General features: G+C 37.0%; 1 protein-coding gene across 1 annotated transcript; it reads right to left on the bottom strand.

Moving 5' to 3' along the window:
- Positions 1 to 1,655: 1,655 nt before the first annotated feature.
- LOC147759771 (uncharacterized) lies at positions 1,656 to 10,115 on the bottom strand. The gene is made up of 10 exons (XM_086995585.1): positions 9,790 to 10,115; positions 9,215 to 9,314; positions 8,938 to 8,993; positions 8,280 to 8,385; positions 7,503 to 8,084; positions 5,469 to 7,353; positions 3,120 to 3,198; positions 2,869 to 2,930; positions 2,377 to 2,641; positions 1,656 to 2,205 (listed from the first exon to the last, which is right to left on the bottom strand). The coding sequence occupies exons 6-10, from the start codon at positions 5,541 to 5,543 to the stop codon at positions 1,886 to 1,888; spliced, it is 801 nt and encodes a 266-aa protein (XP_086851711.1). The 5' UTR covers positions 5,544 to 7,353; positions 7,503 to 8,084; positions 8,280 to 8,385; positions 8,938 to 8,993; positions 9,215 to 9,314; positions 9,790 to 10,115; the 3' UTR covers positions 1,656 to 1,885.
- Positions 10,116 to 12,367: the final 2,252 nt, after the last annotated feature.

Consider the following 12,367-nt stretch of genomic DNA (forward strand, 5'->3'; position numbering starts at 1 on the left):
CAAGGAACTTCAGTATAGATTTAACCGCATTGCAAATTCCTTATTATGCGATTGAGTGATCACAAAGATTTAGGATTGAGTGAAAACAATGAATTTTAAAGTTATTTTTACATGCTTATCATCTCAAAAACTAATTTTTATTGTGGAAACTTGTATATTGATTATATTGTGCCTTTCCTGATCACTCAACCTCGTCCAAACGAAAACAAACAATGTCAATACAAAAGAACCTTTATAGATATTTTTAAATGCTTAGCATTAAAAAATAATTATCATTATAATTTCCAGCCTATTTCGTATTTCGAATTCTATTACCAGAACTTGTATAAGCATAAGAAATGGTAGTAGTGTAACGATTTTGATATTGAATATCTCCATTTAAAATGAAAATAACGCGTGTTTAACTCAAGTCTGTGTTTCTTTTGTGTGTACGTTAGATTATTTGTTGGCAAATGATTCAGTTGATCTTGTCTTAGTCATATTCTGATCTGCTGATTTCGGCAGGGAATGCAAGAATACGGCCGTCTATGTTTTTTCTGTCTTTCCATGTCGAAAGTGAATCACTATAAATGGCACTACAGTAATAAGAATGCAAGAATAGGACCGTCTATGTCTTTTCTGCCTTTCCATGTTGCAAGTTATACAGTAATTAGCTGTAACCAGATCCTTGTAAGGGGTCACGACTGCGTGCAACATTTTGGCAAACTTGTCATATCTGTCTTTGGTCTTTCGAGTCAGCTGGTCTCCTTTAGTTAGAATACCAAAAAGGTTAAACTCTGAAATACAAAAGTTCTTTCGTCTATTAAAAAGAAGATAACAACTATCGTAAGTGAAAGCATCTGTGTGTATAAATTACAACATGCATAGAATTGCGAGAGAGTCAAAGAGGTGAAATATGAGTTTCCACCAGTACTCCAAAATTCACGGCTCTTCAAACGTGTAGCGTGTTTGAAGCAAAACTTACAAGTTTTATGGCGCTCAGTGAATGTGGGAGAATACCGTTATATGTAACCTATATATCCAGGTGTGTCAAGTATTGGACAAGATTGGGGAGATACCCAAGACAGTGCAATATTTTACTGCGTCAGTTGGACTCAGCAGGAAGGACGACGTGGGCGACCCATATAAAACACCTTTTCCAGTCCTGTTTCGGCTTTGCCTGGATCGCGGACGAGTTAGAAGATGCTACTGAGTAAATTAACCAATTTACGACACGAGTGACAGACTGTGCATTACAAAAACATTTGCTGATATATACACATCATCAAAGTGCTAATCATACGAAACTTTACAAAACTGTTTTAAATCCAGAAAGTTATTTGTCATTGCCATTGTTTTATATACAGAAACGTACGTTATCAGATATCCGCTGCTGAACCAACAGTCTCATGATTGAGAAAGGAAGTCACATAAATATAGGAAAAGACAGTAGATTTTGTCCATATTGTTTAACTCATAAAGTTTATACTATAGAAAATGAGATACACTTTCTACTACTCTGTCCGTTGTTTAGTGATTTGAGGGAGATATATTTCAAAACAAGATGGACAAAACAGTAATAATGAACGATTATTTGGAATTCGTCTGACATTAGTACGGGTGGCATATTTAACAAGATTTTTAACTAGTGCATTATAACCTATTATAACCTGATATTTGCTTTTTGTTGCAATTTATTCTTGATTTTTGTATACAGCACAGGTTAATATTGAGCTTTTTAATCCTGAATTCTTCTCATATACCTGTGGCAATAGACAGAAGCAGCGGCAGGTGGGATTACCAGTTTATGTTTTTGTTTATGTTTTTAAATTTTTCAGTAGATTTTAGATGACTGATTTCAGTCCTTCTTCTCTTTTTTTGACCGATTTCGTAGAAAGTTTGAAAATTAGACTTGGTGATCTACAGATTCATCTGACACCCTAGTGTCAGTAAAGGCACGTTCAACAAACTTTTTCATAAACTCCAGTTGGAACTTAGATGGACGGCTGTCCACTGTGACCAAGGCGATGTTTTCAGACAAAGCGTCTCCGTTCTCTGTTGTACCGGGGATGTCTTGGCAAGGGTGGTCTAACAGCGTCGTCCGACTTCGTCCTTTCATGTATAGCTCCTGGCCCTGTCGTAGGACGATGTCGTAGATTTTTTCATCGTCCAGCTTTTCCCTATTAGGTGTCTTCTTTTCTCCGAATATGATTATCAACACCATTGCTGTAAGACAAGCAACATGCAATACTTAGTTCAAAATAAAATACTGAACACAACACAAGCGATTTGCTATTCTTATAAAGGTTTAGAAATTATTCCATCATTAGTATTCCTTTTGCTCAGTCTTCTACATGTAACCGCGAGTGCAGAGGCATAATAAACATAAACACCCACCTTGTAAGGACCCAGCGTCTTCTATAAGTTTGGTGAATACCTTGCTACTACTCAAGTACATTCGCCCGGTGTTCTTTGCTAGACAACAGATCACGAGCTGGCACTCTGGTGGTAACACGGGGTCCCTGGTGAGAGGGACGATCTCTGGGCAGAAGTTCTTTCTGAACATAGCCTGTAGTTTGTTTGCTGTCTCAGAACTCAAAACACCGACGAATGTTCTCTGTATGTTTTCGTCAGGACGAGGAATAGCCATCAAATCTTCCTCCTGTAAATTAAAAGTATTTAACTCATTCTTAAATATACATTTGGAAGACACATGTCTTACACCTTATTAGCTTGTGCTAAATTCCGACAAGTAGTGTATAGTAGTGTAGAAGTATAGTATTGCGAAAAACATTTATAAATACTGCAACCTAGCTACACTCTATTGTAATTTTTGAGTAAGTTATCAAATGCAAACTAGTATAAGTTCATGCTTCCTTGATAGCTTACATTAAAAGTGCCTGGCCTCAACTTTTGGTAGATGCTTTGTAGGCCTACATGTTCCCTTTCGACTGAAATACGGTAATCTAATGTTATTATTTAATAACCTTATATTTCTCTATGGAAATACAAACAACAAGCGGACCTTCCGATATTCAATAAACGTTATTACACAATTTTATAGGTGATATTCGTTTAAAAACCAGCATTATTTAAGTGATAGAAAGCACGCTGCAACAATATTTTCTTATAATACGTACAAATACCCAAAGATGAATCCCCACCCTTCGGTATGTGGGAGTGATCGTCTGCTTTTGCAGTCGGGCCAGGCCTTTTAACCTATTATATATATAGCCAGTAAGTATTTTCCATTATATATATATATATATATATATATATATATATATATATATATATATATATATATATATACCTACACACACTGGACAAAAGAAGTGTCACCCCTACTGAGCCAATACTATGGGGGAGATAAATGACTGTGGAATGATATGCTCCTAGTATCATTTTATTAAAGCAATAATAACTCTTCGTTTCGGCCAAAAAATGAATTTTTCTGGAGTAAACAACAATTTTCCCATACTTACCAATGGTTAATGAATCCATTTTTACATTCAAAGTTAGTCCCTGTTTTTTTTCTAAAAAGTTTGTTTTTTTGTTAAAATCTCTGAAGAGATTTTAACAGAGTATAGACATCAGTGGAGGTCACGTGGTCTAAAGACAAGTTCAAATATCAGAATAAAAGCTATAACTGCTGTTTTTGTGGTAAAACAGAATATATTATATTTCTATGAGTTATTCACAAGGTTTTTATTGTGAAATATAGGTCTCATACGAAGAGTTATTATCCCTTTAACATCAAATTTCACAAAAAAATCACAAAATGAGAACAAAATATACATTCTACCAAAATATGCAGTTTCAAGTCCAAAATTAGTACTTAGTGGCATAGCCACATGACCTAATAATAGGTGCCAGTCTACGAAGCAAGGATTCATATAATTGTCTGATGCGTTCAGGGCTTATGCTGGCCCAAGCATGAAACACTGAATATAACAGAGTTTCTCTGCTGGTTAGACGGGCATTCGTAAAAAGTTTTGACATATAAATCCACACATTTTCTATTATGTTTGCATCCGGACTCTGGGCAGGCCACATCACCCTGCGAATGTCCTGTTGGTCAAACCAATCATCAACTGCTCTGGGCCTGTGACAAGGAGCATTGTCATCCTGGTGAACAGATGGATAATTCCTGTCACCAAACATGTTAGCAATAGATGGTAGCAAGCCTGACTCTAAAACATCGATATATTTTTAGCGATTCATGTTTCCATTAACCACTATCAATTCGCCCAAGCCATGGATGCTGATGCAGCCCCACACCATGATGAATATGCTGCTCCGGGTTCGAAAATTCAGTGCATGTGGTGCAAATGCTTTACCAGCAGTTTGCCAGCATAGTACCTCTGTCATCTGAGGTCAGACCAAAGCGACACTCATCAGAAAAACTATATAGGACCAATTGTCATGGACTGTCCAGTTCCAGATCCTGTTGACCCTAGTTTACTCTACGTTGCCTGTTTTGTAACGATATAAGAGGTTTCAGTCTTGCTACCCTGCTGTACACTCTCTGAGCATGTAACCGACGCCTAGCAATTTTCACAGACACATTCTTATGTGTGAAATTGTTCCACTTGTTGTCAACTAACAAGCAGTGTCGAACTTTGACAACCTGGACATCAAAATCAGTCGTCGGTCCTTACGGCCAGTATTTTTTCTTGGACGACCCATCAGAGGCAATTTGTCACTTGATCCAGTGTTTCTATGCCGAGACCAGACCCCCTGCACGGTTCTGACTGAACAATTCAATTGTATCGATATTCTGACATTGCTTATATTCCGCCTCTTCAGGTTAATAACTTGCACCTATAACCGTTAGATAATTGCCTGTATCTTGCCATATTGGAGTAAGACAGGAATAAAATTTGCTGTACATGTACAAGACCAACAATACAATTCCATGGTATAGCGGTTTTATACTCATTAGTCACATTATAAGTAGACCAGGCATTATAAGTACCCAAGATCTGCCTACTTTTATTACTCTGAGTTAGGGGGTGACACTTCTTTTGTCCAGTGTGTGTAGAACATGTCATTAAACACGTTGATATTATAAGAGCACAGCATCAACAACTTCCACAGATAGCCCACATCTAGTATAAGTACCCGTGTGGAGGAGTTGGGGGAGGGGCGGTAAGCGGACACGTGCCCCACCCCTGGCTTTTGATGGACCACGTCTTGTTCTCTACCGGGCGTCCTGCGAGCTATTACAAAATTGTACGTAGAATTTGGTCTCATTAAGTAACAGCTAGAAATGTCACTGTTAGATAGTACACCCTTCTTCCCTCCCCTTCCAATAATGCAAATCTAGTTTAAAAAATAATAAAGTAAAATAATAAAAAAGAATGTATCCATTATATAATGTACACCGTATCTCTAACTAGCAGTTGTATGGCTGCATTATATTTCGTGAGGAAAGTAATATACTTCTTAAACCTACTTTCCGAACATAAAGAAAGTACAAACATAACCTTGACAAAATCTTCCTCAATCATCTCTTCCTCAGTCAGCTTTTCTTCTTTAACTTTATCCACTTGGTTTCCCATAGTTGTGCCGATGTTTAGATTGAGGGGAGACTGTACCCAACTCAAGTGCAGAACTACTCTTGGTGTTATGAAATGAAGCTACTACCTTAGTGGAATATGTGGTAAAGAGTTAATGCTAGTTTCTCTTCTATTATATCTCATTGATTCATTTTTTGAGACTTTTTTCCTGTCATACTTAGTTTCTGAAAAGGCAGTCGATTATGCGCTGCCGGTGTATCGGTCTCGGAATTTTGTTCGCTCACAATAGTCGGGCATAATAATAATAATAATAATAATAATAATAATAATAATAAAGCACACTTGTTCGGACATCATCAATATTTATTGCTTTCGATGAAATATCCCCTCTTTGGCTTGAGAAGTACATGTAGTACATAAAGGTATGGATCGAGGCAAAGGAAACAAAAGAACGCAAATATTATTATCGGTCCTTCTCACCATTTAATGATTTAACTCAATGGTAACAAATTGTCTCACAGGAAAAAAATCTTGGTTTGAAACCCGTTAATCTATTGCCACTCAAACCTTATAATAGATATATGATTTTTCCATTAACAATAAAATTCCCCTCTTATTGTCATATTCTATTCTCATGACTCAGCAGGGCTTTTTTCGTGGCATATTTAGTTTTAGAAAGGCAAAAGGTTAACCGATCTCACTTTTTTGACTTGTTTGTACATCAGCAATCTTAATTGCCTTCAATGCCACCTCTTTTGCTTCGGTAGCAGTTTATAGAGTAATAGAACAAGACCATGGAAAAAGGCGTAGATTAATGTCTGCCCTTTTCACCACCTAGTGCATGGTAACAAAGGGTCTCACGGGGAAAATTCCTGATTTGAAATCCGTTAATCTATAGTCACTTATTCTTTGTAATACATGTATAAAATTCCCATTAACAATAAAATTCCCTCCCCGTTGCCATCTTCTGTTCTAGGGACTCACACCTTCTTTATAACAGATATATGAAATTTCCATTAATCATAAAATTCCCCTTTCATTACCATCTTCTATTCTAGGGACGCATACCTACCTTTTAATAGATATATAAAATCTTCATTAACAATAAAATTCCCCTCTAATTGCCATTATCTATTCACGTGAGAATAATGATAAAGAACGAAAAATAACATCAATATTTATTGAAACGTAAATGACACATGTTGTTTCTTGGAAGCAATTTCCAGTCGTTTTTTATTCCATTTACACACACCCATAAACACACACGCACATCATATAACCTGTCTTTCAGTGGTTATTAAATTCTCTCAGTGGTTATTAATACATGTATCACCTCCGTTTCTGGAGACAAGGAAAGAACTGCATATAAAATATTTAAAGTTCTATCAGTCTTTCTCGTTTCTCCGTATCATTGTTTTTGCTGTCAATATGGTAAGTGGATTTTACATTGAGGGAAGGAAATTAAACATTTTTGTTCCTGTCTACTGAAGGGGAAAAAACAAAATTAATGTCCATCTTCTCTTGGCAAACTGATAGCTTTCAATGTAATGCTGCGTAAAACAGTTTCAAAATTGGTGATCTACAGCATTGTTTTACTCTTTGGTGGTGAAGGCGCCTTCAACAAACTTTTTCATAGACCTCAGTTGGTGCTTGGATGGGCAGTTGTCCACAGTGACCAAGGCGACGCTTTCAGACACTCCTCTTCGAGTTTGCTCTCTCAGCAGCGACGTCTGGCCTCGTCCTTTCATGTATAGCTCCCGGCCTTGTCGTAGGACGTTGCCATAGATACTCTCATCGTGCAGGGTTTCCTTGGGTGTCTTCTTTTCTCCGAATATGATTATCAACACCATTGCTGGAAAACATAAATATGTCATACATGTAAATCATGCGTATGGAACATTTTAATGGATATACATTTTTTATCAAAGTTTAGATCAATATATTTGTATAGCTAAGTTTTATAACCGCCAGTGAAGTGGAATATTTGACATAGGTACCCACCTTGTAAGACTCCAGCGTCTTTTATAAGTCCCGCGAAGACCGTGGCATCATCTAAATACATTTGTCTGGTGTTCTTTGAAAGACAACAGATCACTAGCCGACACTCTGGTTTTAACTTGGTACCCCTGGCGAGGGGGACGATCTCTGGGCAGAAGTTCTTTCTGAACATAGCCTGAAGTTTCTTAGCTGTTTCAGAACTCAAATCACCGACGAATGTTCTCTGTATGTTTTCTTCGGGACGAGGAATGGCCATCAAATCTTCCTCCTGTAACAGCATTTGACCCGCTTTAAAATTGCAGTAAAACACATGCCATAACCAATATTTTCTTGTGCTTAATTTTAAGTTAGACGCTGCAGTGTAAATAAAGAAAAAATAATAACAGACTACAACTGAGCTTTTCAGTAGGCCTAGTGTGAAAACACCTTTTATACTGCATCTAAAGTATAAACCTAAAACTTTGATTTTTCTTTGTAATGACGAAGTTATAAAACCCGTATCCAGTCCCATACTTCACTGAAAACTTACCACGAAGGTAATAGGAACTAATCCCAGCGGTTGCAGAACGTCTTTTCGCAATGTGTCTGAAACAGTTCTATACAATTATTATATAGTCTTCTTCTTTCTGATGAAAGTCCGAACAACTAACTGTCCTTCTTAGAAAAGATACATATGTAATCAATTATATAGGTGATAATTATTTTGAAAACCTGCGATTTTTTAAATGATGCAATATTTGTCATAATAGCTGCTAGTATATGTTCTGAGACGATACGTACTGGTCAATGGATTTCGAAAGCACCATAAGCCGTAGCACAGCCAATGAAGGCCACTAGTCAGTTTCACCCAACCCCATCTCAGTACTGCTGTGCCATATGTACAGAGCTATAACAAAATTGGAAGGTATCTTCATATAATGTAGTTACACTTGAGAAGGACACATGAGATTAGAGGAGGTGCCATACGCGACAACAGCTACTTACATGTATTACTCTCTGGCCACCACAGTAGTCTGTTACAAATAGTTGTATTGGTTTTTAGTTCTGTATGCCATTTAAAAGGCTGCTAATATCAGAGAGTAGCTAGGCCACAGTTTACTGCTTGCCCTCCTATACTTTATCGCAGACAATTTGCAGGCTTTACAAAACACTGTACATGTACATGTACCCCGCCCAAAACTGAGTTGTTCTGATATCACTCTGGTTCTCAAAATTTAGACTGAAGTAGTCTGTCACATTATACCTATATATATACTATAGTATATAAGATTATAATAGCACTACCACTTAACGATGATATGCATGTAAAACGAGGTGGTGTTAAAACCCCTCCTTTATACAGGTGCTGTAGTGACATACAGAATTTCTTAAATTTAAATTCTGATTTTATTTTTTCATTATTATTAGGTTATAATTTTATACTTCCATGGCAACTTACAGCGATAGTAATAGGTATTATCCTCCGACGTGCAAGGTTGCGTTTAAGCCATATATCTGAAATATTTCAATTATTTTAATAACATTCAATAATCTTATTCTTTCTAATGTAAGTACAAACAACAAAAACATTTTTGTTATTTTAGGAACGATACGTATAAATATCTATAACGATAATACAATTGAATTGGAGACAATTATTTAAAAGCAAGTAATATTTTTGTGCCATAATGTACACCGCTTGTATGCTTGTATATATATTTTGAGACTATACGCACATTTGCATGAACCTCGACGCCAAAGGACGTAGCAAATTACAGTTCCACGAGTCAGTGCTCCGAATGCTACCCAACACCATCTTGGTACATATATATACAGCTAAAACAAAAAAAGTAGATAATTTTATAAAACGTACTTACTAACTTTATTGCGATTAAATATGTTATGTTTGGCAACAACGTACGTGCTGCTTGCACTGCTACACTTAATATTGTGCACAGAAAAATATCAGGCTTTACAAAGCACTTTAATATAGACCGCACCATAAAAATTCAAAGTCGTTCTTATATATTACACTGGCTCTCAAAATTCTTTATACATGTAAAAATACTGGCTCCCATTTTCCCCAGAGAATGATCTTAACCTGTTGTTGTTTTTAAGCTTGCTACGGTATTGTAGTCCCATGCTACAGTAGTTGTAGTTAACCTTAAATCTAAGTGGATGCTTAACTAAAAGTGGTTTGTTTTGACGCCATACACTTTTGTGTGTGTGTGGGGGGGGGGGGGGGGACCTACATGTACATGTATATCCCGCTATATACCCGGTGCTTTAGGTAATAATAAGCTAAACTCACCCCAGTTGCTAGTTGCCAAGATGCCTTTCTCAAGCTGTCGATTGCCTGTCCCGTGACATTCCTAGCGTTCTGCTGGTCTCCCATAGTCGTGTCGATGTTTATAGCTCCAGGTAAATGGGTTCGACCGTACTAATTGTAGAATTGTTCTTGGTCCTCTGATATACTGTGAAATGCTGCAGCTGCTAAAATTTCGAAAATTCCCGCTGTCAGTTTCTCTTTCACTGTCTATCTTCTGCAGGGACTTTTTGCACGTCATTTGGCTGATTCTTCGATTGTAGCTATAGGCAATGAATGCAGTAGACTGATCTGCAGTGCAACTTTGTCGACCTATGGAGCACGAGTATTGAAAATGTTGTTTGCTCACACAAAGACAACAAAGAATTGCCCTTTGGTATCGTATATCAGCTCTCTCACATCCGTTTAATAAAAAGCCCCCCTCCATTCTGTATTTGGAGTAAGTCAACAACACTCATTAGCTATTTCAGTAAATAAACGAATTATGTAAAATATTTGAATTTACTATAAAATGTTCATCGCAACGATCTGCTGGTACATGGTATCATGTAAGTACATGTAGCGAACGTAGCCTACTCTACTTCTATGATGGTATAAAACTGAAACCAAGAAGAATGGAAGAGAACAATTACTAGAACCTTTTGACATTAAAAAAGGACGTAAAATAAGTAAGGACTCGCCAGTTTTGAGCTTTGTAACAACATAATTTAAATTAAAAATGAATAAATAAATAAATAAATAAATAAATAAAAATAAAAAAGAAGGAAAGAAAAAAGCTTTGATTCAACACATTGTGTCCTCGTACTTGAAATTTTCAGAAAACATTGCTTCAGTTGCTACCTGCAGCCAACTACCGCAATCGCCATCCTCCTAGGCTGTGTCTCCTCTTGGACGGTAGCGTCATCTGGGACCACCGATTGTAAACAAAACAATGGTGAATTGCGAGGCAGAGGCAGCCTCACCTCTTCCAGGGCGACAGATTGATTTTCCACAGATATTCACAGATATGTCTCTAGATAAATAGACAGTCATTTTGGTATGATACGCTTTAGCCAAAAATGTCAACAATAATAGCTGCGGCCCTGGTAAAGGGTAATAATACCTAATGATCTTTATTAATCAAGTACATTTTAATCAATCAACTGTGAAAAACCCAGGTAGGCCCTAGACACTAAGTGAAAGAAAACACTGAGCTCAATATTTTTTCACTTGGATTAAAGCCACTTTTTTGTAATTAAAATGACCACATTACTCTTGGGAGAATATAGGCCTACAGATTTTCATAAAATTTTTACAAATGAATCGTTGCTAGCTTTCCCTGCACTACCTTTTGTTAAATATCCCTTACCTTTGATTATACATTCCTTTACTAGATATTTTAATCAATCTATTTTGATATACATCTATTATATTGTATTCAATTTTTAATTAAAAGTGTTTTCCTTTCAAATATATATACAATATAATCTTTAAAAATATCATGTATGAAAGTTTTACAAGTACTAATTACACTTTTTTTCTATAGGCCTACTGTGGTTCCTGACACCAGTGTTAATGGACACTTAAGTGGGGGCTCGGGTTGAATCTATATCACAGATCATTTATTTCGGGTAAAGATGGCACGATATGCTGTATAACCATATTATTCTTTCTTCCTTTCTTTTTTGTGGGTGGGAGGGGGTCGCAACGTGATCAACTATTTTTATGTGGCAAACATTTTCCGCTGAGCAAAAATCTTCACAGGTGAATTTGATCAAGAAGCTGAATCCGCGTAACCCCTTCTCAATAACAGTTCCCCACCCCCCACTCCCCTCCCACCCCCACCCCCCACAAATTTTTCTTGTACATAAGGGCCTTCTAGTATGTTCGCTATATAAGCTAGTTTACTTGCAGCACATATAATAAATGCATGTACCATTACAATATAAGAAACGCCTTCAAACGTTCACTGGTTTATGCGTACACGTATCTGCATTATAAACAGGGGGAATTTCTCCAGCTTACAGCTGAGTTTCTTGATGTTTTTCGACTTCGAGCTACAAACAGGGTACATGTGCTTGTGTTCAGCTTAGGCACGAACGGAAGGGAAAGTCGGCTTATAAAAAAGGTATAGACCATTGTGTCTATGTTCTTAGTTATTTAGAACCTACATGCAAAACTTTTATTACTTTGGTTCACTGATGTAGATTGAACAGCTGCATGTACATGGGTGTTCTCGCTTGTAAAATGTACTCTTCAAGGTCATTTAATGTGGTCCTGAACTTGTTTACGCGGCACAGATCTAATTCTGTCTTTAACGTGATCATCACCTGCTGAAGTTCAAAGAACAATGCAGTGGTCTTAATCCGTATACCAAATGGAGTTTGTCCCAAGTTATCTTGGAGTTTCTCGGTGCAATAGGGTGTTGTTTTGATTAAATAAAGAACTTTTTGATGCATTTGGGTGGGTCACACTCCCATCAGGCATAGTTGCGTTGGATCAACGTTGAAAACAGGTTGATACGTTGAATTGCCGTTGATCTACCTAAATTCAACGTAAAATCAACGTTGATCCAGCCACGTCG

This window comes from Lingula anatina, chromosome 9, assembly GCF_051362555.1.
Source record: "Lingula anatina isolate TDL-2025a chromosome 9, LinAna3.0, whole genome shotgun sequence".
Classification (NCBI taxonomy): Eukaryota; Metazoa; Brachiopoda; class Lingulata; order Lingulida; family Lingulidae; genus Lingula; species Lingula anatina.